General features: G+C 42.8%; 2 protein-coding genes across 5 annotated transcripts; both read right to left on the bottom strand.

Moving 5' to 3' along the window:
* Positions 1-16: 16 nt before the first annotated feature.
* tut1 (terminal uridylyl transferase 1, U6 snRNA-specific) lies at positions 17-10,349 on the bottom strand. 2 transcript variants are annotated; one of them, XM_041878312.1, is made up of 10 exons: positions 10,172-10,349; positions 9,585-9,775; positions 8,113-8,319; positions 7,836-7,950; positions 7,505-7,632; positions 7,194-7,447; positions 6,849-6,958; positions 6,527-6,649; positions 5,545-5,637; positions 17-1,820 (listed from the first exon to the last, which is right to left on the bottom strand). In XM_041878312.1, exons 1-10 carry the CDS (start codon positions 10,248-10,250, stop codon positions 670-672), a joined length of 2,451 nt encoding a protein of 816 aa, XP_041734246.1. In that variant the 5' UTR covers positions 10,251-10,349; the 3' UTR covers positions 17-669. The 2 variants fall into 2 exon arrangements, with proteins under 2 accessions (XP_041734246.1, XP_041734253.1); XM_041878319.1 differs by having other exon boundaries at positions 7,194-7,420.
* Positions 10,350-11,584: 1,235 nt separating this feature from the next.
* LOC121567908 (titin) lies at positions 11,585-26,095 on the bottom strand. 3 transcript variants are annotated; one of them, XM_041878300.2, is made up of 18 exons: positions 25,905-26,095; positions 25,319-25,424; positions 23,900-23,981; positions 23,679-23,794; positions 23,416-23,488; positions 22,471-23,269; positions 21,543-21,781; positions 20,670-21,441; positions 20,441-20,559; positions 20,108-20,285; positions 19,375-19,512; positions 18,500-18,829; positions 18,225-18,385; positions 17,957-17,993; positions 17,366-17,471; positions 16,218-16,299; positions 15,995-16,110; positions 11,585-15,037 (listed from the first exon to the last, which is right to left on the bottom strand). In XM_041878300.2, exons 2-18 carry the CDS (start codon positions 25,405-25,407, stop codon positions 11,872-11,874), a joined length of 6,603 nt encoding a protein of 2,200 aa, XP_041734234.1. In that variant the 5' UTR covers positions 25,408-25,424; positions 25,905-26,095; the 3' UTR covers positions 11,585-11,871. The 3 variants fall into 3 exon arrangements, with proteins under 3 accessions (XP_041734234.1, XP_041734214.1, XP_041734224.1); XM_041878280.2 differs by having other exon boundaries at positions 18,225-18,829; XM_041878290.2 differs by lacking the exon at positions 25,905-26,095 and adding an exon at positions 25,506-25,572 and having other exon boundaries at positions 18,225-18,829.
* Between the last annotated feature and the right edge of the window lie 1,894 nt (positions 26,096-27,989).

The following is a 27,989-nucleotide window of genomic DNA, read 5'->3' as shown; positions in this document are numbered from 1 at the left end:
CTACCATTGTGATTTATGGACATGGGAGCTTCTACAATACTTAAACATTGGATAGATTCTGTGGCACAACGCCGCCAGGACAGAGCGCAAAAGTTGGCGTATGAAAAAATCAATTTAAAAAAAGATTCAAGTTGTCCTATTGCTTGATAAAGTTGTTTTTCATTTAATTCCAACTGTTGAGAACAGTTTTCAATAGCCTCAGTTAATGGTGGTTGTGTGCAGAGGCAATGTCTGTTACTTACATTAATTCCCTTCAAACAATTTTTTGCCCCTCATAAGGGGGCACACTAAAACAAGAGGTCAAATCAAACAAATCACTGAAACAATACAAAGGAGTATTGCTGCAGGGCACTTCAAATAAAACACTGGCCAACCTTAATCTAAGACAAATAAAACACAACTTAATTCCATAACAGCGCACAATCAATATTTTTCATGGCTTTATCAATACAAGCTTTACTCAAGCCCTTTCATAACACTTCAGAGCCATCTTGGTCGGAACAGCTTTCAAGAAGAGACAACTTCTTTACTTTTATCAACAACAAAAAAATCTAATAATATGAAAATAATGTAAAATGGCCACTTTTCCAGAAAAAAAAAAGAAAAAGGGATAATTATCAGAACACACAGAACCCTTTTAAAAAACAGTCCGGCATCATCTGCCATCTTCTACCCAGTCTTCCCCATCAGTGTGTCGGCCATCTTGGGCAAGAACATCTCCAAGAAGTGAAAGAAGTCCTGGAACAGTCCAGCGCAATCGGCAGAGGGTCGGAACTTGATCATGGCTTTGGTGCTCTCTGTGCCGCCCACCACCTGGGCCTGAACCTGGAACTCCAGCGGCTCCTTGTCCTCCGGCTCCTTGTCCACTATGTTCTGAGTCACCTGGGTCTCCAGCTCCACACTGCTGCCCTCTGGCCTGGAGTCCATGTCCATCACCCCTTTTAGCAGCTCCCTCCTTACCTTCCGACGGCCCGCCCACACCCTGTGCCTCTGGACGTAGGTCCAGCGTGGAGACCCGGGCTGGGGCCCAATGTAACTGTCCAGCCTGGGCCTCTTGCCCTGCGGGGACACGGAGGCGTCGCTGCTCTCAGAGGACAGCAGGGCTCTCTTGGCTCCCGGGGTGGCCTTGCTCTGGGGGCTGCAGTCACTGGAGGCACGGCGGCTGGTGTCCTCACCATTGTTGTTTGTTGATTTGCCAATCGGTGATGCAGTATCCATTCCTTCAGCTCCAGTGCTTTCCCCCATGCATGTGTTAGTTAGGCTGCACTTGAGGACTCCCTGAAACACCCCCTCCACTGCAGAGCACACCCTCTGGAACCAGAGCAGGCGGAAGCCATCCCCTGCAGAGCGCAGCTGGCTGCGGACCACCTCGGGGAGCGAAGCCGCCTTGAAGGGGATGCTGATGGCTAGCTCCCTCTCCGCCCCCTCAGCCCTCTTGTGGTGGTGGGGGTGAGGGCCCTCGTCCCGGGGGGTGAAAAGGCGCACCAGGCCCCACACCTTACCTTTGGTGGACTTGCGCTTGTACTGCAGGCTGCGGCAGTACTTCTCTGCCTCCTGGCACTCCCTTTGAAAGCTTCTCTGGCTGCGCTCCGTTAGGTTTCCCGCCACATTGTGGTGCAGCTCGAAGGGGTCCAGCACGTTGAGGGGGCCCAGCTTAGGGCCTGAGGACCTCTCCTGCTCCATGGCCGCCCCTTCCCCCTTTACCTTGTCTAGGCTAAGAAAGCTGGTGATGGGGAGAGAGCAGCCCTCCCTGATGGAGATGACAGAGCTGGCAAAGTCGAACTGGGCGTAGAAGGAGAAGAAGCCCGACAGCAGGGCACCTACAGAGAAAAACAAATGAAAGCTTCACACTATTCTTCAGCCTAAAATCAATCAGTGGAAAAACATCAGAGGGTGTTAAACCAAAGATTTACTTGGGGCAAGTTGGGCAAGAGGAGGACGTATTTCATTAAGAACCTGAAAAAAATACATCCAACTCCACCATCACGCCCTAACGAATGCCAAACGGCGGCAGAGTTTTAAAAATCTGTCTAAAAACAGATTTTATCTGCCAATACAACTAAGGCATTTCAATTACTTTTATGAAGAGCGGCTTGGTCCTCTAAGTTTTTCTCTAAACCAAATAGAATATCAATAGTAGAATTGAAGGTGCTAACTGTTCTCACATCTTCTGTAGCTTGGTCTGGTCTTCTGTAGCTCAGTTGGTAGAGCATGGCGCTTGCAACACCAGGATAGAGGGTTTGATTCCCGGAATCACCCATGTATGCACACATGACTAAGTCGCTTTGGATAAAAGTGTCTGATAAATGGATATATACAGTACTCAGTTTTTCTTTATTTTTACTATTTTCTACATTGTAGAATACTGGAGAAAACATCAAAACTATGAATAAACTCATATGGAATAATGAAGTAACCAATAAAAGTGTTAAACAAATCAAAATATGTTATATTTGAGATTCTTCAAATAGCCACCCTTTGCCTTGATGACAGCTTTGCACACTCTTGGCATTCTCTCAACCAGATTCACCTGGAATGCTTTTCCAACAGTCTTGAAGGAGTTCCCACATATGCTTAGCACTTGTTGGCTGCTTTTCCTTCACTCTGCCGTCCGACTCATCCCAAACCATCTCAATTGGGTTGAGGTCGGTGGATTGTGGAGGCCAGGTCATCTGGTGCAGCACTCCATCACTCTCCTTCTTGGTCAAATAGCCCTTACACAGCCTGGAGGTGTGTTGGGTCACTGTCCTGCTGAAAAACAAATGATAGTCCCACTAAGCCCAAACCAGATGGGAATGGCAGAATGCTGTGGTAGCCATGCTGGTTAGGTGTGCCTTGAATTCTAAATAAATCACAGACAGTGTCACCAGCAAAGCACCCCCACACCATAACGCCTAACTACACATGCAGAGATCATCCGTTCACCCACACCGCGTCTCACAAAGACACGGCGGTTGGAACCAAAAACCTCCAATTTGGACTCCAGACCAAAGGACAACTTTCCACCAGTCTAATGTCCATTGCTCGTGTTTCTTGGCCCAAGCAGGTCTCTTCTTCTTATTGGTGTCCTTTAGTAGTGGTTTCTTTGCAGCAATTCAACCATGAAGGCCTGATTCACACAGTCCCCTCTGAACAGTTGATGTTGAGATGTGTGTGACTTGAACTCTGAAGCATTTATTTGGGCTGCAATTTCTGAGGCTGGTAACTCTAATGAACTTATCCTCTGCAGCAGAGGTAACTCTGGGTCTTCCATTCCTGTAGCGGTCCTCATGAGAGCCAGTTTCATAACACTTGATGGTTTTAGCGACTGCACTTGAAGAAACTTTAAAAGTTCTTCACATTTTCCGTATTGACTGACCTTCCTATCTTAAAGTAATGATGGACTGTCGTTTCTCTTTGCTTATTTGAGCTGTTCTTGCCATAATATGCACTTGGTCTTTTACCAAATAGGGCTATCTTCTGTATACCACCCCTACCTTGTCACAACACAACTGATTGGCTCAAACACATTAAGAAGGAAAGAAATCCACAAATTAACTTTTAACAAGGCACACGTGTTAATTGAAATGCATTCCAGGAGACTACCTCATGAAGCTGGTTGAGAGAATGCCAAGAGTGTGCAAAGCTGTCATCAAGGAAAAGGGTGGCTATTTGAAGAATCTCAAATATAAAATATTTAGATTTGTTTAACACTTTTTTGGTTACTACATGATTCCATATGTGTTCTTTCAGAGTTATGACATCTTCACTATTATTCTACAATGTAAAAAATTGTAAAAATAAAGGAAACCCCTTGAATGAGTAGGTGTCCAAACTTTTGACTGGTAGTGTATACAGTGAGGGAAAAAAAGTATTTGATCCCCTGCTGATTTTGTACGTTTCCCCACTGACAAAGAAATGAAAAAAAGTCTATAAAAAGAAAATCTGTCTATAATTTTAATGGTAGGTTTATTTGAACAGTGAGAGACAGAATAACAACAACAAAATCCAGAAGAAAGCATGTCAAACATTTTATAAATTGATTTGCATTTTAATGAGGGAAATAAGTATTTGACCCCTCTGCAAAACATGACTTAGTACTTGGTGGCAAAACCCTTGTTGGCAATCCCAGAGGTCAGACGTTTCTTGTAGTTGGCCACCAGGTTTGCAGACATCTCAGGAGGGATTTTGTCCCACTCCTCTTTGCAGATCTTCTCCAAGTCATTAAGGTTTCGAGGCTGATGTTTGGCAACTCAAACCTTTAGCTCCCTCCACAGATTTTCTATGGGATTAAGGTCTGGAGACTGGCTAGGCCACTCCAGGACCTTAATGTGCTTCTTCTTGAGCCACTCCTTTGCTGCCTTGGCCGTGTGTTTTGGGTCATTGTCATGCTGGAATACCCATCCACGACCCATATTCAATGCCCTGGCTGAGGAAGGAGGTTCTCACCCAAGATTTGACGGTACATGGCCCCGTCCATCGTCCCTTTGATGCGGTGAAGTTGTCCTGTCCCCTTAGCAGAAAAACACCCCCAAAGCATAATGTTTCCACCTCCATGTTTGACGGTGGGGATGGTGTTCTTGGGGTCATAGGCAGCATTCCTCCTCCTCCAAACACGGCGAGTTGAGTTGATGCTAAAGAGCTCCATTTTGGTCTCATCTGACCATAACACTTTCACCCAGTTCTCCTCTGAATCATTCAGATGTTCATTGGCAAACTTCAGACGGGCATGTATATGTGCTTTCTTGAGCAGGGGTCCTTGCAGGCGCTGCAGGATTTCAGTCCTTCACGGCGTAGTGTGTTACCAATTGTTTTCTTGGTGACTATGGTCCCAGCTGCCTTGAGATCATTGACAAGATCCTCCCGTGTAGTTCTGGGCTGATTCCTCACCGTTCTCATGATCATTGCAACTCCACGAGGTGAGATCTTGCACGGAGCCCCAGGCCGAGGGAGATTGACAGTTATTTTGTGTTTCTTCCATTTGCGAATAATCGCACCAACTGTTGTCACCTTCTCACCAAGCTGCTTGGCGATGGTCTTGTAGCCCATTCCAGCCTTGTGTAGGTCTACAATCTTGTCCCTGACATCCTTGGAGAGCTCTTTGGTCTTGGCCATGGTGGAGAGTTTGGAGTCTGATTGATTAATTGCTTCTGTGGACAGGTGTCTTTTATACAGGTAACAAGCTGAGATTAGGAGCACTCCCTTTAAGAGTGTGCTCCTAATCTCAGCTCGTTACCTGTATAAAAGACACCTGGGAGCCAGAAATCTTTCTGATTGAGAGGGGGTCAAATACTTATTTCCCTCATTAAATGCAAATCAATATATAACATTTTTGACATGCGTTTTTCTGGATTCTTTTGTTGTTATTATGTCTCTCACTGTTCAAATAAACCTACCATTAAAATTATAGACTGATCATGTCTTTGTCAGTGGGCAAACGTACAAAATCAGCAGGGGATCAAATACTTTTTTCCCCTCACTGTATATAAATAATTTTACGCGGCCCATTCTTTTTTTCCCTGCATGGTTGGATGTATTTTTCATGCAATTTCTGGTGTAACCTACACAGATCCTGGGTGTTCTTGCTGGGGGGCACAGCAATGGGCTGACTGGGGAAGGTGCAGTTCCAGCCTTCGATCACACATACTTCCTCCTCACCTTAGAGGAAGAGAAGAACAGTGAAAAAAACATGAACACAAATAATAATTGAATTCACTAAGTACAAAACTATACACATCCTCAGGTTAAACCTATTGTCTGCCATATAGTGGACTATGTCGGTTAATATAGGGTACAAATACTAGTCATAATAGTAATAGAAGTCATGTACACGCTAATTACATTGAACAAAAATATAAACGCAACATGTAAAGTGTTGGTCCCATGTTTCATGAGCTGAATTAAAAGATCCCAGAATTGTTCAATAATCACCAAAAGTGTATTTCTCTCAAAAGTTTTGAGGGAGCGTGCAATTGGTATGCTAACTGCAGCAACGTCCACCAGAGTTGTGGCCAGAGAATTTTATGTTAATTTCTCTACCATATGCCGCCTCCAAAGTCATTTTAGAGGATGAGGCAGTACTTCCAACCGGGCTCACAACTGCAGACCACGTCTATTGCGTCATGTGGGCGCCTTTGCTGATGTCAACACTGTGAACAGAAGGCCCCATGGTGGCGGTGGGGTTATGGTATGGGCAGGCATAAGCTACGGACAATGAACACAATTGCATTTTATCAATGGCAATTTGAACGCACAGAGATACCGTGACGATATCCTGAGGCCCATTGTCGTGCCATTCATCCGCCGCCATCACCTCATGTTTCAGCATGATAATGCACGACCTCATGTCTAAAGGATCTGTACACAACTCCTGGAAGCGGAAACTGTCCCAGTTCTTCCATGGCCTGCATACTCACCAGACATGTTGTATGTTGCATTTATATTTTTGTTTAGTTTAGAAATGACTTGAGATGAGATGTGTGTTATCAGCATGCATGTGGTATTTGTGTTGAGCTTTAAAGCGGTGCAGACAGGAAGAAGTACATACAGGCCATGCCCTTCAGCTGGTCCAATGTGGGGAGAACAGGAGGGTCACACTTCTGCAGATAGAATATCACCAGCAGGGTCAAAGCATAGTTATTCAGCAAGGGTCCAGCACCACTGGGATTACCTATGGGAGAAACAGCATAGAAACAAAACAGTCATGACAAGCATGTGGCACAAAGAGGCATAATACTGTTTTGTCTGTAACCAAAAAGGTGATAGAAAGTCCACATGCAAGGTTCTGCTGCCCCCTACAGAATACAGTTCAAAATGGTTTTGATCTAAGATGTTAGTTTCTCATACAGGGTGCTGTGAAGATCACTCACCAGCCAGCTGCTTCTGTTTAGCCCAGTAGCGGATGGTGTAGACCAGAGGGCGCAGCCTGGAGTCCAGCCCTGAGCACAGCTGCAGGAAACGGGTGTTCCTCACCGCCAGTCTGAGGGATGGAGGAAGAGAGATTAGGAAGGTTGGTTGGTGGGGACCCATCACGCTTATCTTCATACCCGAAATACTAAGAGTTGTTGTCGGGGACTTTTCTGATCATTATTGGGTTTCTAGGATGTAGGGCTAGGGGTCAGTTTGGGTCTGGGCCACATACAGTACAGTAGCAATAGAGATACATTAAATGACTTGTTCTATTTAATTATGACAGTAGCATCGTATAGGCTGACCTGTTATTGATAGTCACGTCCCCCTGGAGATTGAGCTCCTTGTGGATGAACTTAACAACAGGGAGGCGAGCGCCGCTGACCGGCATGACCTTGTGCACCCCAGGGACGCACTTTTTCAAGATTGCCGCCACCAGCTCCAGCACGTCGGTCGGCGAGGCGGTGGAGAGGTCGATGTCGGACAGGATGGAGTCCTCAGAGCGGGCGTCGTCCGACGGACCTTCCCCTGCCTGGAGGGCATCAGAGGAAGAGGAGTGCTAATTTAAAAGACATTGAGACGCTGGGGGACATTATAAAAGGTGACACCACCACACCTGTTCGGAAGAACTCTTGGCCCGAGCTTGGAACACCTTGGTGTTGTCCAGGTCCAGGAACAGATCCAAGTCACAGGAGTGGATGTCAAATGTGTTGACGGAGGAACCGAAGGCCAGGATCTGACTATCTGCACCAAGACAACACACAAACATCAACGGCCACAATTTCTGCCCCTATTCACTGACACGGGGTTAGCTATTTTTCATCCCCCTTGTGGTTAAGATTATGAGTGGGGGTAATCTGATCCTTGATCTGTGGTTAGGGGCAATTTGTACTTCAAGCTACATGTTTGGGCTCAATGAGAGTTGGGCTCAATAAGAGTTGGCCTACCTGGGAAGAACTCTGTGAACACCTCCTGGAGCAGTTGCACCAGTAACTCTCTGGCCTTTTTCTCATTCTCCCCCAGTTGGAATCGCTCCACCACCTTCTGCATCTGTTCATTCACCTGGAGACAGAGGACCACTTCAATAACATCATATTCATCAGCACTTTAATACTTACCCTCTTTATCATTCCTTACAGGGAATAAAGCCTTACTAGCGCATACCAGAGTGAAAGAGTAATGGAACATGAAATGAAGAGAGATACTAAACTAAAGAACACTCACAGAAGCAGTCTGGCACAGCTCTGGGGTGAGCCGCTCCAGTATCTGCTGCAGGTTCTTGGAATCCTGCCTCTTCTTAGGGATCAGTTTGAACTCCTTGTTCTCCCTGGGTTTCACCCGCAGCTTTAGACCATTCATGTCATGCTCTAACCGGGACAGCGTGGCCTGCAGACTGTCCTTCTCACTGAACTCCACGATAGCATACACACCCTGTGGAAGGAACACAATGGATTATAGACTTATGACAAGGGGTATGTCCGAGGATTGTATTAACCAACTGTTAGGGGTGGGGGGCCATAAGAATACTGCAAAGAATATTCCTCTCCGGCTAGCTATGGAAATAACCTTTATAATGCAATAGATTATCCTACCATTAAATGTTTTGCATGTCAGCAATCAAGTTTAAGATACGTATCTTTCAAAATAAAGACATCTGCCAGATTTCTGTATTTTGAAAGTTACATGTCTTGAAAACTTGATTGCTGACATGCAAAACATTTTGGGACTATATCAACAATGGACTAATGAAACAAATACCAAAATATAGTTTTTGGGTGGAGTTTTCCTTTAATAGTTATGGTTTGGGATGTTCAATCCATCAGGCATTCTTTTTCAACCAACCTTTACTTGCCGATACTTCCTTAATTCAGCTTGGAAGTCACCAGTGATTTCAATTGTAACTCAATTTGTAGAGCATGGCGCTTGTAACGCCAGGATAGTGGGTTCGATCCCCGGGACCACCCATACGTAAAAATGTATGCACACACGACTGTAGGTCGCTTTGGATAAAAGCGTCTGCTAAATGGCATATTATTATTAAACTCACATGGCTAGTTGCAGGTGGAACTTTGGAATTTAGCAAATGCTCCGTTAAATGTAATTAAGTTTTGCGTCATGAAGTAATCAACAATGTATATGCCGCCATCTTTTCGATTTCTGATATTTTCTCATTGATCGATTAAGGCGAGTGCCATTCAAAGCGACACTTGATTTCTGAGTCCAGTCATGGCGTGTAGCACTTTGGGACGGACACCCACCTGTCTCGATAATTGAGAGAAGATCAGAAATCAAAAAGATATACATTGTTGGAATACTCCATGGTGCAAAAATGTATTTCATTTAATAACAGAGCATTTCCTAAATTCCAAAGTTCCCCTGCAACAAACTATGGAAGTTTAGAACTGGTGCCTTCCAAGTCGAGAATTAAGGAAGTATCGCCAAATAAAGGTTGGTTGAAAACTAATCCCATTCCAAGCCATAACAAGGATAATCCATCGCAATATAAAAAGGTTATTTCCATAGCTACTACCCAACCAGCTTTCATACTGCTCTCAAACACACCATATTCACAAGGAGTGTCAGAGTAGGAATCCTGATATAGGATCAGTTTAGCCTTTTAGACCATAATGAATAAGATTATATTGACAGAAGGGACCCGATCCTAGATCAGCACTCCTACTACTTAGAGAGCGCACCTTGTCCTTGTCCATGATGACCTCTGACACTGGTCCAAACCTTTGGAAGTAGTCTACAAGGTCGGCTTGAGCTGTATCCGGTTTGATCCCACTGACAAACACACTGTTCTCCACCTGAGCCTTCCGAGTCGCCCGCACAGTGCTCAGCTTCACATGCTTTCGCCCTTTCACATGGGCATCCAGACTGGCCTCTGTTGATTCAGTGTTTTCCAGTCAGTAAAGAAAATTGTTCACAAAACTGATATGCATAACGTTAGATTATCCAGCAGACATGTGTAAAACTAAGCCAGCGTGCATATCAATTGTCATGAATTGATATAGTTAGCTAAGCCTAACTGAAATTGCTAAAATATCATAGAAATTCTAAAAGGTTAGCTAGCTAACGTTACTGTCCTAGCCACCTGTAAGATTGGCTTATTAGTTTACAGAGACGATAGGGTAATGAACTAGCTAGTTAACAGTTATCTAGTTAAGCTAGCTAACGTTAGCTATCTTACAAAGTAAGTTAGCCATATAGCTGGTTGGTTTGTGGTTAGCCGTTAGCTAGCTAACTGCAATCAAATAGCTAAACTACGACATTCACTTACTATTTGGTACATTCACATTGCATAGGATGCAATGAAAACCTCTCGCAGTGGCTCGTATGTCCTTGTCCAAATCTTCCATTTTGAAAGAAAACAAATAAACAATTCAGCAAAGTTATTGAAAAAAAACTTCAGTCAAATCTCCCTCCGTCGTTCACCGTGCGTTCTTCTCCTTAGTCCATCCGCTCTCTCGTCCGGGTAAATGTGCAAACCTCAATTATTAGTTCCGCTAGAAATATTAATTTCATAATTTGAAATGGAAATATTGCATTCTGTTTTGCATTTTTCTATACAAATTAAAATCTAAATATGTTAATAACCTAAGATAGACATGGCATGTAAAACTTGTTTCACAGAGTATCTGCTATAAACTGCATCCCCTCTATCTCTGGATGGGTCAGATAATGTTGCATGTCTTTCTGCGATATTTAGGGGAGATGCACTTCCTTCCTACTCGGTAGAAGACGGTCAATGATCATACTCACAATTATTGTATGTTTATAATGCAGCTAAAAGACATGGAACATTGCCTACACCGCTTGTTTGCACAGACTAGAAATTATAACTACGAGGAATACAATATCTGGCAGGGACAACATACTTGCAGCTGAAAACTGCATCTTTATCTTTATTTCTGGACGCAGTCAGAGGTAGTCTAGGCTAGGCCACGATGCATTTTTCTGCACAGTACGTGAACTTTTGAAATATTGCTTATTTTTTTTACTCCCAGACAACTGTGACAGACAGCATGTCCATTCCTTTATGACATGGGTGTCAAACTCATTCGATGGAGGGCCTAGTGTCTGCTGTTCTTTGCTTTCAATTAAGACCTAGACAACTAGATGTGGGGAGTTCCTAACTAATCATTGACCTCAATTCATCTATCAAGTACAAGGTTGGAGCGAAAACCCGCAGACACTCGGCCGTTCGTGGAATGAGTTTGACACATGCTTTAAGCAGATGGTAAATGTTTAAAGCTTACAACATGTCACAGGGCTTCTTTTTGACAGTAAAGATGACCACTTGTTTCCTCAGAGGGTCTGGGGCAGAGATGGGGAGCTTTGCACCATTTGTTCTCTTCACAGGTTCTGTTGGAGCCACTTTATATAAGACCTGCCTCCTTGCTTTATTTGTGTGTGTTGTGTCAAACATTAAAGCCTTGTTATTCCTTTAACAGGCATGCCGTTTTAGCCAAGACAACCACAATGGAAATGTTTAAATCAGTGAATTTATCCTCAATAATTTGAATGAATTATATGTGGGGGATAACATCCATGCATGTGGTATTGTATGTGTTCGAGTTAAATCAAAGACAAATATAAAAATGTATAGTACCAGAGCCTACTCAATTTGTGAGAATCAAACAATCATGCCTCCTCAATAATGCTACAACACAGTAAGAAATTCTCTGACAACTTAATTTAAGATTTTTAATATGAACCATTTTCCCCCAAAGTATTTGCAGACTGAATAGAAAACCATAATATTTTTTTACATTTTAAAAGGATTGTAAGACAATGTAGCAAAAATAACCACAATTAAGACCAATAATCTAAATCTAGTAAAGCACTGCTAAGGACTTCAATTATACATCTAACTATAACACCAGACAACAAAAAATAAAAATAATAAATTGAGCAATCACGCATTAGCATTTTTATACCAAAGTATTAAACAAACAAAAATCTATGAATGCCTATGCTCTATTTTCTTGCCGCTCTACCTCTGCGGGGCTTACTTGGCTGCTCTGACTCGGTAGCTTGCTCAATGTCAATTTCCTGAGATACAGCTTTTCCCTTTTTTGGCGCTTTACCTCTTCCTTTTGTAGCTGTCACAACTGTGGCTTCTGAGACGGTCTCTGGCAATTCCTCCGGGACAGCAGGAGCAGTGCTAGTGGCCTCAATGGTAGCTGCATCAGTAGACTTTGCTGCTCCTCTTGTTTTCTTGACAGGCTCCTTCGGAACAGCTTTATCGGAGAGATCTGGCTCTTCAGTTTTCATATTTCTTTTGTTTACAGGCTTTGAAATGGGGACCGTGGCTTCAGCAGCGGCGGTCTCTGGGGCGCTATGGCGTGCCCTTTTTGAGGGTGTTGATTGTACAGTCTCCTCTTTGACCTCGACATTAGTTCTTGCCCTTCTTCCTCGCACTGCCTTCACAACCTGCTGTTCTTCAATCCGTTCAGGCTGTTCTTCAACCTCAGTAACAGGAACAGTATCATTCCGTCTGGATTTCTTCTGTTTAGGAAGAGGGGTGACCTTGTGTGTAACTTCCAAATCAGGTTTCCAATTCACAGACGTTGAGTTATTTTTTGAGTCTTCGTCAATGGTTTCCATGCCTTCAATATAATTTGCCTTGTCAGAGGTAGTTTCAGAAACATTTCCCTTTTTAGGGGCTTTTCCTCTTCCTTTTTTAACCACAACAGTCATGACCTCAGTGTCTGTTACCTCAGACTCCAATGGAGCGCTCTCGGCTGCAATGGTGGTTTCATCCGCAGAGACTTTGGATTTAGCTGCCCTTCTGGCTCGCTTGACAGGCTCATTTGGAACTTCGACAGTTGCTTCTGCAGCAGTGGTCACCTTTGTGGAATCAGCTGCTCCTCTGCGTGCCCGCTTGGCAGGCACTTCATCCTTCACAACAGCTCTTGCCTTCCTTCCCCATCCTGGTTTGACAACACGAGCTTCCAGCAGTTCTTCAGCCTCAGCAACGGTCTCTTCACGCTCTGGTTTAGCATCAACCTCCTCAGTTTGTGCAGAAAGGTGGACCTCCTTCACTACCATGTTCTCAACTTCCACCACTTCAGGAACCTTCTGCTGCTTTGCTCTTCTTCCTCCTCTTTTAGGTTTCTCGGTAGGGGGAGCAGACGTTTCCTCCTGAGTCTCTGTGGATACTGGCGGGACGACACTCTCAGGGTCCTGTTTAGTCCTTCCTCCTCTTTTAGGTTTCTCAACCGGAGCCACGGTAGTCTGCTCCTGGGCTTCAACAGTCAGAGACTCAACGGGGTGATCCTCAACAGGCTCAACAGAAGCCTGCTTAGTCCTTCTTCCTCCTCTTTTAGGTTTCTCGGTAGGGGGAGCAGACGTTTCCTCCGGAGTCTCTGTGGATACTGGCGGGACGACACACTCAGGGTCCTGTTTAGTCCTTCTTCCTCCTCTTTTGGGTTTCTCAACCAGAGCCACGTTAGTCTGCTCCTGGACTTCAACAGTCAGAGACTCAACAGGGTGATCCTCAACTTGCTCTACAGAAGCCTGCTTAGTCTTTCTTCCTCCTCTTTTGGGTTTCTCAACTGGAGCCACAGTGGCCTGCTCCTGTGCCTCAACCTGTTCGATGGGAGTTTCACCACTCACAGACTCCACTTGCTCTACAGACTCCTGCTTAGTCTTTCTTCCTCTTTTGGGTTTTGCAACAGGGACTAGGGCCTCCACCGTTTCTGTAGGAGGAATATCAACCGCCACAACTTCAGCAACATTTTCTTCCATTGTTTTGGCTTCTTCAGACTCCTGTTTAGCCCGTCTTCCTCTTGCCCGTGGTTTCTCAACAGCAACACTAGCAGGCATTTCCTTGGCTTCCACAATCTCAATTGGAGGAATTTCAAGAACCTCCGCTTCAACTTTTTCTACTGAATCCAGTTTTCTTCCTCTCTTAGATCTAAAGACTGGAGTCTGGGCCTCAACCTTCTCAGTGACAGGAACATTCACGGCTTCAACAGTGTTCTCCGGCACAGTTTCAACTTGTTTTACAGAAGCCTGTTTGGCCTTTCTTCCTCTTCTGGGTTTTTCCACAGGGACATCAGAAGTTGGCTGTTGGTCCTCAATTGGAGGAATTTCAGCACTCTCACTTTCAACAGCATTCTCCTGCACTGTTTCAACTTTCTCTACAGAAGCCTGTTTGGCCTTTCTTCCTCTCTTTGGCTTTTCAGCAGGACCTGGGTCAGCTGCCATTTTCTCTGGGACATCCACAGAGTCCATAGTTTCCGCTGGTGCCTCAACGCTACTGGTTTCATTACGCCTTGCCGCTCTCCCTCTAGCAGATGGTCTGGCAGGTGGTGGAACAATCCCCTCCGTTTTCTTGCCTCTTCTACCTTTTACTGGAACAGAAGGTGCAGCAGGCTCTTCACTGTTCAGATGTGCTACCGCCACTGCCTCAGCAGAAGCAGCAACTGGCTCTTCTACCTCAGCAGATGCAGCAACTGGCTCTTCTACCACCACTGCCTCAGCAGATGCAGCATCTGGCTCTTCTACCTCAGCAGATGCAGCAACTGGCTCTTCTACCTCAGCAGATGCAGCAACTGGTTCTTCTACCGCCACTGCCTCAGCAGATGCAGCAACTGGCTCTTCTACCTCCACTGCCTCAGCATGTGCAGCAACTGGCTCTTCTACCGCCACTGCCTCAGCAGATGCAGCAACTGGCTCTTCTACCGCCACTGCCTCAGCATGTGCAGCAACTGGCTCTTCTACCGCCACTGCCTCAGCAGGTGCAGCAACTGGCACTACCTCCACTGCCTCAGCAGGCGCAGCAACTGGCTCTTCTACCTCCTGCACTGCCTCAGCAAGAGCAGCAGGTTGTTCTTCCTCCATTGCCTCAGCAAAAGCAGCAGGCTGTTCTTCCTCTACTGCCTCAGCAAGAGCAGCAAGTTGTTCTTCCTCCACTGCCTCAGAAGGAGCAGCAGCAAGCTCTTCCACTACCTCCACTGTCGTCATGGCATCCGAAATCTCTTGGGCGTCACCAGAAATCTCTTCAACAGGTTGAGCGATGTGTTTGGGGGTCTTCACACCATCTAAGCTTACTTTCTGCGCAGCCTTAGGCCCTCTTGGAGTGTTCTGTTTAGAATATATATTTTTCTTTGGAGTGGGTGCTGGAGGGTATTCAAACCTGAAAAGGAAAATATCAAATGAAATCTTAAAAACAGTAAATCATTACCATATGGATCCAAGTGTGTGGTTTAACATGCCAAACAATATGTGGAAAAAGTCAAGTGTGGGGGGGCATTCTTAGATCACATAATTTAATAGTATGAATTAAAAGGTGTCTGTAATAGAATAAATGCGGTAAAAAATAATGTAGACATTAATAAATGCATTTCTATAGCTTCTAAAATATTTTTTTGCAGTGTCACTTAAAATGAAAACCATCAATCATAACATTTGCCTCTGGCATATTGATGCGCCTCGCCTTGCCCCAACCATAACCCTTACCTATGCCGAACCTTAACCCTTACCATTTTACATTTAAACTTCAATGGGGTAGCAAGGACCGTTCACTGAGGCAACGCGCATCAATATGCCAGAGGCAAATGTTATGATTGATGTTTGTCATTTTAAGTGACAACTACCAGAATTCAATGGCTACAGCTGTTGACAACATAGCTACAGTAAATACCAATACATTGAAAATGTGTCCCATGTCGTTTTCCAGCAGCCTAGCATGAGGCAGCGGTCTTCAGAGGCAAATTTATTTGCTGGAATCTGTGCAGTTTATCCTCCTTTCACTACAGTAACAGTTTTTCCACAAAAAAAAATTGTCATTCTGGTGCTCCTAAATTTTGTGTGGTGCTTACATTAACGTTCTTTAATCAAATTGAGTAAGTACGTTTTCTGAGTATCTTTGTAGGGCTGTTTTAAGCACGATCCATACAGAAAATGTTATTTTTTTCCTATACAGCTAGAGTAATAAAATATAAAATAAAAAGAATAGGCAGATATCGTTGACAGTGAATTTTCCACTAAAATCGGATCCAAAAATCCCATATAGGTCGGCCTCTAGACTAAACACATTAAATAAATTATTATTCTCTGACTATTGCGTTAAACTGACATAAGATGCACAAACCTGAAAGAACGGTCAATAATTGTGATTAGATCTCCATGTTTCAAACGTTCAGACTGCTGCAAAACCTCCCCATTGACACAGGTCGGGTTCGCGGAACTCAAATTGGTTAAAATAACCTGTAAGAGAAAAAAAAATTGCATTTCAACATTTGCTCTACAGAGACTAAAATTAAAGTGACTGACTTATTGAAGGCAGCAATTATATTGTCTGACTCTGCAATTACCTCGTTATTTTCATTCAACTCAATCCTGCAATGCTCCTTGGATACTTGGGGAAGTTTAATGCAAATGTCGCAGTCAGGTTTCCTAAGAGACAATAAGAACATAATAAATATTCTGTAAAAAGGTTGTCAACATTTTTGTATACCTGTCAGCAGCTATGCAAATATAGGATTCTGTCATTATTATGTTTTACTGTTTAAGGCATTTACATTTTATTTCATGGTTTATCTTTATCCCCATAAGCTGTTACTAAAGCAACAGCTACACTTCCTGGGGTTCAAACAGCACACATATGGAAACAAAAGTTCAGTTGAGTAAATGCTAAATGCCTGACAATTTATCAACAAGAGCCGGCTAAATCCAATCCATAATTCATTTTCAGTGGATAAGGCTGAATGGATCTCTAGGGTCTGTGGTGACATGTCTATTGAAACGTTATGAAACGCTGCAATAGTGAACAAAGCTCAACAACCGAAGACAGCAGTAGAAAGCCCGCCTCTTTACAAATTTAAAAATGGACCCAAGTAGGGTTGGGCAGTATCCAGACATTCATACCATTTCTTTATCACACCGGGGTATACGGTATTGCCGAATATGGGCACAGGGGGCGCCATTTCAACAAAAGAATACAACTGCAACTGCTTACAACTAGAAGTTCAGTATAACTATAAGAAATCTATGACGTGTAAAATAAATCATACCCAGCTCAGGGCTCAAGCTATGCATTTGGTTTGCTAACTTGCTAGCTAAGTGGCTAGATGCCAAGATTAAGCTTCTTGGTTACAGAATACACTTTTTACGCAGGAGGGGACTGAATGTCTCTGCTGTAACCAAGAAGCTTGGTTGGCTAGCAAGTTAGCAAACCAAATGCATAGCTGGAGCTAGATATAATTAATATTATATGACATCTTAGATAACGTTTTTTTTACAGTATTGAAAATCATACTGTCTGTATTTCAAAATATACCGTACACCGGGGTTTCGCCCAAGCCTAGCACCAAGTAAAAACCATGTTCCATTCGTGCAGGAAAAGTTGATGATGATACAATTAACAGTATCTATACAAAACGATGAATATATTAAATTTAGACAACGGCACTCACTGCTATGACATTGCACATATTGACAGATTTGAAATGCTTTTTCTCACCTTCCAAATAAGCATGATGCAGTCAGTGGAAACTCAGTCCCATCTCCTCCACTCCTTTTGATTACAAAAATTTTCCCGTACAAGGGCATTTTGAATTCAACGTTACCTAAATAAAAAGAAACAAATGTTAAAAGACATTGAGCAATCGTGTGAAATGTGTCTGACTCAATCATTATAGCTACTGGCGCTAGCTAGCCAGCCAAGTTCTTCCGATTCGTAAAAGAACGGCAACAATTTATTATCTGTGTGCAAAATGGTTACTACTGCCTAGCAAGGATACATTTAATGATTGCAGTGCCTCTTGATAGTAGTTAACTAATCGTAGGTTACATGAGTTAAAAATTGAAATCGCCAACCAACATGCATTGCTGCATTGAACACGCATGCCACCATGCTAACCAACCTAGCTAGCCAAGTAACCACGCGCTTCAGTGTAAACGAATTACCGGTAGCAGAATAAGCAGAGCTTCAAACACCAATTTAGAATTTCTATTCCAACATTGATGTGGACTGACGGGCAAAGCTAACTGTTATTGTCACTGTGCATTGTGAATGCTTATGTTAGCTAGCAAGCAAGCAGATATACGTTACCTGAGAGGCATTTAGGAGAAATAGAGTCGCCTTGAATCTAAAAAAAAAAATGAAACAAAATAAGACCTTTGTAATTAAAAATGTGATAAAGTTTAAAGTTTAAATAAGAACCTATTATAGTAGCCATGGGATAAGATGAAATAAACATTACAGGCAAATAAGTTATGCTTACATATTTTGGTATGTAAATATACCATTATACCAAATAACATCTGTGTTACAAAAAATGAGTTGAAACTACACAGAAATAGCCCTGTGTTGCCTTTACCTCTTTTGTCTCGCTGTGGACATTGTCATCATCTTGGGCTTTACCAGAAATCTCTTCAACAGGTTCAGCGATTTGTTTGGGGGTCATCAGGAGTTCCTTCATACCATCTAAGCTTACTTCCTGAGCAGCCTTAGGCCCTCTTGGAGTTGTCATCAGTTTTCCTCTGAGGTCTTCAATGGGTTGAACCTTCTGTCTTGGGGTCTTCATGATCCTCTTCACGCCAGTGAGACATTCGGGTTGCTCAAGTTTCTGTTTGGGAGTTTTCAACAGTTTTCCTCTGAGGTCTTCAATGGGTTGAACCTTCTGTCTTGGGGTCTTCATAATCCTCTTCACTCCAGTGAGACACTCGGGTTGTTCAGGTTTCTTCTGTTTGGGAGTCAAAATCATTTTTTCCGATTCTGGCTGCTGTTCTTCCTTCGATTCTTCGGAAGACATCTCTAAGGCAGGAATCTCATTTTGTGCAGTATGTGAGTCAGCTTCCTCAGTGGCATTTGCAGTGATGAAACTGGATTCTTGATCATCCCGAAGGAGTCTAGTGACTGCATCGCTGTTGTATGCTCCCCGTTGAGCAGTAGAAACAAAAAGTGGAGACACCACCATTTCACCTGCGAAGATAGAGAATAAACAGATAGGGTATATTTAGTGTCAACTGATTTCAACATGATTGATACAGTTAACTGCCAAAATAACAGTAATGCTTGAGTAAATAAGGGATACAAAGTATATTGAAAGCAGGTGCTTCCACACAGGTGTGGTTCCTGAGTTAGTTAAGCAATTAACATCCCATCATGCTTAGGGTCATGTATAAAAATGCTGGGCAGGTCATTATTTTGGCTACTCCCCCATAGGATGACAATGCCCCCATCCACAGGGCACGAGTGGTCAATGAATAGTTTGACGAGCATGAAAACAATGTATGAAACATCTAATACACAGTGTACAATTCAAAGAAATCCCTCACACCAGATTCTTCATAATTCCTACTCATCTTGACATGATCTCAATTGCATACTCCTTGCATCCCTTCTCCTCCTAAATACCCATTAGATGAGAAAGCCAGAGGTCCCGCCCCTCTGACCTTCTCCAATGGATTTTGAGAAGAGGCGAGAGGACAGGAGTATGCAATTGAGATTCTCCCAAAATCACTTACTAGTCTCCTCTGGGGTATTCATCAGTGATGAGTCAATCATAGATGTAGACTGGGATCTCTGGGGGGTCTTGAGGGCACTCTGCACATTGACCACAGACTTACTCTGCCTTGCAGGGGTCTTGAACATGTCTGCAACTCCTGAAACCACAAACAAAACCTAGTTGCTTTACTTGAGCACAATATGACAATGCAACAAGTCCTTTATATACCATGGGTGCGTTCGTAAATTCACCCTGGCAATCTACTCCGAATTCTGAGCACCCTGGTTTGAGAGTGCAGAATAAATGAGGAATTTTCGAAGGCCCTAAACTCATTTGTTAAGACAGGTTTACATAAACATAAGCTTAAAAAAGTAATTAAATTGTTGCCAGTAACAGAGTTAGTCACTAACCCTCTTCATAACATGAAAACACTGATCAGCTCTGCTAGGGTGAGTAAAATATTCAGAGTGAGATGTTCTCTCATGTGTCTGGAAGTAGCTAGCTAACTTTAGCCAGTTAGCTTGGGTGCTTGACTGCCGTTGTGAGGTCAGAACGCTCGGATCAACCCTACTCCTCGGCCAGAGTGCACTTCCAGAGAGAAATGCTCTGAATTTAGGAACGGACAATCTTAACAACTCTGTGAATTTACGAACGTCCCAGTGCGCACTGACACTAGAGTGAATTTACTAACACACCCCATATGAAAAACATATGCACATAGAGTAGTGGGATTAGGAAATTTGACTAATTACCTGACAAATCCTCATCCATTCTCATGTTATTTCTTAGCAGTGCAATGTTGTGGACAAGCTTTGGGGCAGCCCCACTTGGCTGAATGGCTTTCAGCCTGTGAGCTTTGCCCACAACAATGGTCACAGGTGAATCTGCATGACCAGTGCTGACATGTCCTATGAGTTTCCTCGTAGGCGTCTGTAACATAATTAACATCAACAGGTTAGGTAATGTAGAAAAACTAAATCAAGACAAAACCATTGAAGTCAACTTAACAACAAGCTTCATATTTGCTACACTAGACAAATTTCATGAAGTGCAGTCATGGAGGGCAAAATACTATCGAAGCATACCTTGGGTTTTGGTACAACAGTCTTCGTCTTAGTCACTCGGGTGGAAGTTCTCTTGGTTGGGATAACAGCTTGGGCCTTGGTCTGGCCAAACTTCACAATGTCAGCCCAGGAATTCACAACTCGAAACAATGGAAATTAAACACTTAGATTGCAATCAAAATAAAATCAATACCCAATCAACAAAAAGTTATTGAATCCCAAAGAGAAAATAAAGTAAATAGATGCATACCTTTCATTGATGCCCGAGAAACACCACTTCTTCTACGGATGACTTGCAGGGCATTCGTTATTGCGCTGTTCTTTATTGTCTTCGAGGTAGACTTCATGCTTGTTCGCCTCAAGGGAACACGAGGCGTTACAGTGACAGAAGTCTGTAGGACAGAGTCCTGGTCTGTGGTGGGTGATGGGGTGCTGATGAGGGACACTGAGAACCGGCCTTGCATGGTGGGTGTTGTGTTGGCTGAAGGCAAACTTGCAGGGGTCTTCTGAGTTTTTCCAGCCTTGGGTGTTTGAGATCCATCTTTTAATGGAGACTTTCTTCGAGCAGGAGATGGAGTCTTCACAGCGGTTTTCTGGGTCTTCTCTTTACCTGGAGATGGAGTTTTAGCTTTCGGTGACTTCTTGGCAGGTGAGGGAGTCTTGGGAGTTGCCTTCGGCGTCTTCTTGGCAGATGAGTGAGTCTTGGGAGTTGCCTTCGGTGTCTTCTTGACAGGTGAGGGAGTCTTGGGAGTTGCCTTCGGTGACTTCTTGGCAGGTGAGGGAGTCTTGGGAGTTGCCTTCGGTGTCTTCTTGGCAGGTGAGGGAGTCTTGGGAGTTGCCTTCGGTGTCTTCTTGGCAGGTGAGGGAGTCTTGGGAGTTGCCGTCGGTGACTTCTTGGCAGGTGAGGGAGTCTTGGGAGTTGCCTTCGGTGACTTCTTGGCAGGCGAGGGAGTCTTGGGAGATGCGTTCTTTCCTGGACTTCCTTTCACTTTAAGACTCTCTGGGGCAGATTGTTCATGCTCCTATGAAATGAAAAAAATTGAGTCAGAATCAGTTCATCATCAATATATGTGAAATGAGGAGCAAAGTCAGCACACAACCTACAGTATATTATTGAACGTACCTTTATCAGACCAATTGCAGACGCTCTCCTGAGGAGTGACTGTTTCGTTTTGGGGACACACAGGCTTCGCCGTCCAGGAGTGGCTCCTTTGCATAGTGGGGAGTCAGGAGGAAGACGTTTATCGAACAGTTCCGGCTCCAAATGACCTCCGAATGAAACCCTTTTCCTCTTGCACAGCGGTGTTGGAAATTCAGTTTCAAGTTCTCCACTCTTCCGTTTCTTAGCAGACGACTGTTTAACTGAAGATGGAAATGAATTTTTTTTTATTATACTGGTCAAACACATTCAATCACAAGAGGGCATGCACCCCTTAGGTTAAACCAAGGGAGAACGACTGCCCTTCTCATTGAAGCCACAGAAGTTCATGGCGAACAGCAGTACTTCAGGCATTGTTAGCAGAAAACAGTATCCCCTATTATAGTGAATTGAAAAATCGCAATCTTCGTGTAAATAAAATGTTTTGAAGACAATCATGGTACCAATAATTGCGTCCAATACACCAGATGTGTTCTTGAACCAATTATTAAAAAATATCACACAGAAGAAGTTAGTCGCTAATGGCGGCCTGCAGTACTCTGGTCGGCCTTGAACTCAAGTTACTCATTGAGAGGAGGCAGCACTGAGCTAGCCTGCAAAGTCACTTCCTGGAGTAGCTCAAACTGCACATGTTGCCTCCATGAGAGCCATCTTAACAGACTTCAATACACTATTGAGTGTTCACATAGGAATGAATGGTGTCACGTGATCGATAACTTTGTTCATACGTATATACAGGCATTAGGTTAAACATAATAATCGTACAGTATGTAATAATCAAAGAATTGACATTGAAACTAAAACAAAGTAGGCTAATAATTATTGAACTCATTAAATGTATGCGTAAAGAATGTGACCGCCATTGGGAAATAACCTTGCATTGTTTTCTCACCATTGGTGGGTGTGGTCGCCTCCAGCTCACAAAGCACATCATGAGCTTGAAGCTTTTTCCCAGCAGACCTTGGAGAGCGGGAGAACTCTGTCTTAGGAGTACTTGGCGTGGAATTCTCAGTTAGTACGGCCTGGTCTTGGTTTGAGATGACAGCATCAGCAGGTGGTTCTACCCCAGTTACCAAAGATTTGATAGGAGTGGCTTCTTTGCTCCTCCTTCTAGTGGGGGTCTTATGGGTTTCTGCAGTCGGACACTCAGAAATATGCTCAACCACTTCACGAGCAGTGAATTTCTCGGGGGTTGCCGGGCGACTTTTCCTCTGAGAAACAGGGGTGGATTTTTCTTCAACCGTAGTGGGTGTTCTGGACTTTGAAGAACGCCTTTTACCTTTGGGAGTATCTTGAATAGATTGAGGCAGTTGGGTGAAATCTTCAACTGGCACATTCCCCTCAACAACCAAACCTTTGAGGGACTTTCGCTTCTTCTGAGCTGATTTTGGAGTCACTCCAGTGATAGGTGACACATTTTCAGTTTCCGCCTTCTTGGGTGTGGAAATGACAGACGCCCCATCCACTTTCTTGGTTGAGATAGGGTTCTGTGGGCAAAGCCTTGAAGCAGGTGTTCCAGGTGCTTTCTTTGGAGTCTTGGAATCCAGATCTTGTTTGAACATTTGGTACAGCTCACAGAAGGGGGAGCTCGGCTTGTTCTGTTCAAGACTTCCATCCTCCTTGGGTTTGACATCAGAAGTGTTGGTTCCATCTTTAGCGCTGGTATCCCTCGCTTGGGTTTCATGTAAAACCTGTGACAAACAGAGACAGCTTGAGCACAGACTTTCTAGGGAGATTCATGCAGTAGATTTCCTCAACGGTGCATATAAATAGTAAGTAATGCTTTATTACCAAATATGCTTCAGGCTTTTACTTTAGTGTATAACATGCATAATACCTGAGGAGTTTCACTTTTGCTAGCAGTAGAAGATCTATTTTTCTTTGGAGTGGGTGCAGGAGGGTATTCAAACCTGAAAAATAAAAAATGAAATGTAAAAAAACAAAGACCCATTATCATATTGTCTATCCAAGTGTATGTATAAAATGCTTGTCCAATTATGACATGATGTCCATCAAATTTTAAACAGACAGTAAGCAGATTAAACACATCAAAATTATATTTCTCTGACTATGTTATAAACTGACATAAGATGCACAAACCTGAAAGAACGGTCAATAATTGTGATTAGATCTCCATGTTTCAAACATTCAGACTGCTGAAAAACCTCCCCATTGACACGGGTCGGGTTCACTGAACTCAAATTGGTTAAAATAACCTGTAAGAAAAAAAAACAGTCTTTCAATACTTGCTCTACAGACAGTAAAATAAAAAACTGACTGACTTACTGAAGGCAGCAATGATATTGACTGACTGTAGTTACCTCTTTATTTTCATTCAACTCAATCCTGCAATGCTCCTTGGAGACTTGGGGAAGTTGAATGCGAATGTCGCAGTCAGGTTTCCTAAGAGACAAAAATACCATAATATTCTGTAAAAAGGTTGTGTACATTTTTTGATACATAAACAAATATTTGGTTCTGTCAATAGAAAATGTTTAGTGTTGAAGGCATGTCAATTATATTTCATAACACCAGAAGTAGGGTGTCCAATCAAAAAAGCCTATTTTGCCCAATGGGTAAAACAATTAGTTACCGGAGTGTAACTCCAGTTCTATGTTAATTGTGTAGATCATCCTGAGAAAAACTATGGTCCAAACCTCATGTCTATCATAATCCTTTCAAAAGTTATGGGAGTTTTTACCCTTGTAGATTGGCCAAAATTAGGGTTACTAAATAAATGGAGGCCAGAGAAAAAGTGATACATAAAAAATAAATGGCATTGCATCAGCTAGGCTGGATTTTGTGCAAGAATTAAGGCTACCTGACAGGCTCACTTTCTTCTCGAATCTGGAGGACATAACTATTTAGAGCTAAGATAGATATCTATTTTGAGACATGACATGTAATATATTCATATTTTACTATACGCTTTTCGAATAAAAAAAAAAAACGATTTTTATCTCAATAAAACAATGTCTGAAATGTCAACTGAGCGTATACCAAACGTCTTATTTTCAAAGCCTTATACATTTAATTCAGCTCAAGTCGTGCTAATTTTGCAACCCCGAAGATGAACACAAAATCCTCAAGTTATGAGAAACCTGCACTGCTATGTCAGAGCTCGGTGCTTATTATCGGATACATTAGGTTACCAAATCCGACTTTTTTGATATAATGTTAATGTTATGTTAGAGAAAGACCCCACTGAAAGATTTAGAACATGAATAGTCATTTCTTGATAAAAATGTATTTTCTAACATAATGAAGTGAAATTATCACCAAAGCACGTTTTCACCCATAGGTGGACACTACCATAAACTCTTCCAACAACTACACTTCCTGGGGTTCACACAGCACATACAGGAACAGTCCAGTTGAGTAAATGCGTGACAATTTATCAACATGAGTGGGTTTAATCCAATCCATTGTTGATTTTCAGTGGATAAAGTTGAATAGATCGCTAGGGTGTGTGCGGTGACATGTCTTTTGAAACGTTATGAAACGCTGTAATAGTGAACAAAGCTCAACGACCGAAGTAAGCAGCAGAAAGCCCGCCTAAAACAAATTTAAAATGGCTAGACTGCAACATTGAACCACCGAGTAAAAAACACGTTCCATACATGCCGCAAAAGTGGTCTTTCATACATTTAACAGTACCTATAAAAACCGAGAATATATTTAATTTTGACACAGTACTACAGCATTGCACGCATTGACAGATTTTAAAGGATTTTTCTTACCTTCCAAATAAGCATGATGCAGTCAGAGGAAACTCAGTCCCATCTCCTCCACTCCTTTTGATAACAACAATTTTCCCGTGCAGGGGCATTTTTAATTCAACGTTACCTAAATACAAAGAAATAAACGTTAAGACATTGAGCAATCGTGTCAAATGTGACTGATTCAACAATGATTGTAGTTACCCACATTGATCTGATTTGTAACAAAAAGACAACAATTTGACCAATAATCTGTGTGCCAACTGGTTACAACTGCCAAGCAAGGATACGTTTGACGATTGTAACGTTAGCGTCTGTTGCCTTGGTAGTAATTACATTTGGGTTTAAAATTTAATCGCCCACCAACATGTATTCAACACGCATGGCACCGCGCTAACCTAGCTAGTAGTATCTAGCCAACAAATTAACTAGCTAACTACCCACGCGCTTCAATGTCAACGAATTATCGATAAGGTTAACAGAATAAGCATATTTAGCCAACTACAAACCAATTTAGAATGGGTATTTCAACCTTGTCGTAAACTTTTGGCTGGCGTAAGCTAGCTAAATTAGCAAGCAAGGATACTTTATTTTATGTTAACGTTACCTGAGGCAGTTCAAATATTCTTCAAAACAGCTGGTCGTCCATAAACTACAGGATAATACTTTACCCTTTATTAAACTATAACAATGATTGATAAAATCATCAGCCTTATTAAAAGGCTCGCATTACCTTCCTAAAATAGTTTGTCGTTATCTTGCCCTACCTAGCTTTAGCTAATGTGTAGATGTGGACCGTTCCTTATTGGTCTTGGCAAAACTGTGCAAGCGTACTTCAGTGTACATTAAATCCTTCCGCCCAACTCAATCTACTTAAAACACATAGTTGTGCGGTGGACTTGGTAGGTCATAAAATATATTGGATATTATATTTTGTAAAACATATACCCCGTTTTACACATTTAAGTGTCAAATGTGTTTTAAAATATGAAGGACTATTTTGTTTACAAGCCCGGCGGAGCACTTCTTCGCCTTAACAGATAGACATTTGAAAACGTTTGAAATTCCGCGCGAAGTGTGTCCATTGGCTGAAATCCTTCTAAAGGTACACCCACAGTGGTGAGGAGGCAGAGCGGATTTGTTGAATGATGTTGTAAGAAATTATACAGTTATCTGTGATACAATGTAGTTAAATGTGTACACTGCTGACAAACAAGTGATTTTATGTTAAAAGTAAAAAATTCCCCAAAACAAAAAGGTACGTTTAGTCTTTTCGTTCCTTGTAACTGAATGCTCAATGTGAACTAATCAAAATACCAAACAAATTAATTTGTGAGTAAGGTAACGTTAACTTGAAAATAAATTTCCTGGAGAAATACAATAATGCGATTATAGTTGAGAGTCAGATTTTAAAAAAAGTTCGATTATAAAACGTTTACATGCTTTGCAATTAGAACGATTTCCCAAATAATTATATTTACATGGACACGTCTGAAATCAGGCTACCTGATGGCACTCTGATAAATGCAGAACATCGCCAATCAAAATAAACGTTCTACCACAGCGACCATGTTATTTTTGGGAAGCATATTTGATTCAGAGTTCGGACACAACTAAAGTTTGTATGTGAAAACTACTTCTAAGGCGCATACATTCAATTGTTCCGAACTCACTTCACTCACACCAAAGAGAGAGGCTCGCTCTGACATGTGTGGTATATCAAGAAGCTGATTAAACAGCACGATCATTACACAGATGCAACTTGTGCTGGGGACAATAAAAGCCACTAAAATGTGCAGTTTTGTCACACAACTCAATAGAGTACCACAGTATGAGTCATAATACCTAGCGGTCAAACAGGGAAATGGTTTCAATAGTTTCCCCACCATACATTTTTCCCATAGGGCATTTTAGAAACACTTAAAATAAGGGCTGTGTTTCGTGTAGGCTTACCAGATGCGGTGGGATGCACTGTTGAGCGTTACATCCCGAGGGGTTCGTGCTGATTGTACTGAGATTGTGACAGCTGGTTAAATGGCGTCCCTTGAGAAGGCAAGAACAAGATGTATGTCAGGAGAAGTGCAGTATTATCATAAGGAGACGTATACTTGGAATATGGAGGAGGAATGGAGGGAAAAATAGAGGCAGAGGAGGTCTGAGAGAGAGTGAGGGAGGGTGAGCTTAAGTCGGTTAAAAATGGTGGGGAAAAGGGAGATGGTTTGTTAAAGAAGAATGGTAGAAAGTGTAGGCAGATTGAGCTGAATAAGGGCAAATTATCAGAGGTGGTAGGTGTGGTGAAGTTCTCGGAGCCTGAGGCTTGCACCGAGGGTCAGGATAAAGATAAGTCTGTGACAGTAGGAGTGAAGTTTTTGGAAAAAGTGGACCCTTGCCTTTTGGCTGATCCATTTGTGGTTTCAGGGTGGGTGAAAACAGAGTTGGGTGCTGTGGAATCAGTGAGGGTAACCAGAAGTGGTCTATTAGCCTACAGTACGTATATTTAATAATACATTCCCTCAAGTGGGGGGGGGGCACAAGCATTTTTGGGGGCGGGCCCGGCCCCCTATGGCCCGCCCATAGCGACGGGTGTGTGTACCAGTCCAGATGGATAGGCCAACAAGTGATATATGTTTCAGTAAGATTGGATTTTTAGCTTTTATAGCAATGGTTATCAACTGTACTGCAGGGATGGAGC

Source organism: Coregonus clupeaformis, chromosome 1 (assembly GCF_020615455.1).
Source record: "Coregonus clupeaformis isolate EN_2021a chromosome 1, ASM2061545v1, whole genome shotgun sequence".
In the NCBI taxonomy this organism is placed as follows: Eukaryota; Metazoa; Chordata; class Actinopteri; order Salmoniformes; family Salmonidae; genus Coregonus; species Coregonus clupeaformis.
Note: the sequence above shows the minus strand (reverse complement) of the source record. Positions and strands in the feature narration are given on the sequence as shown.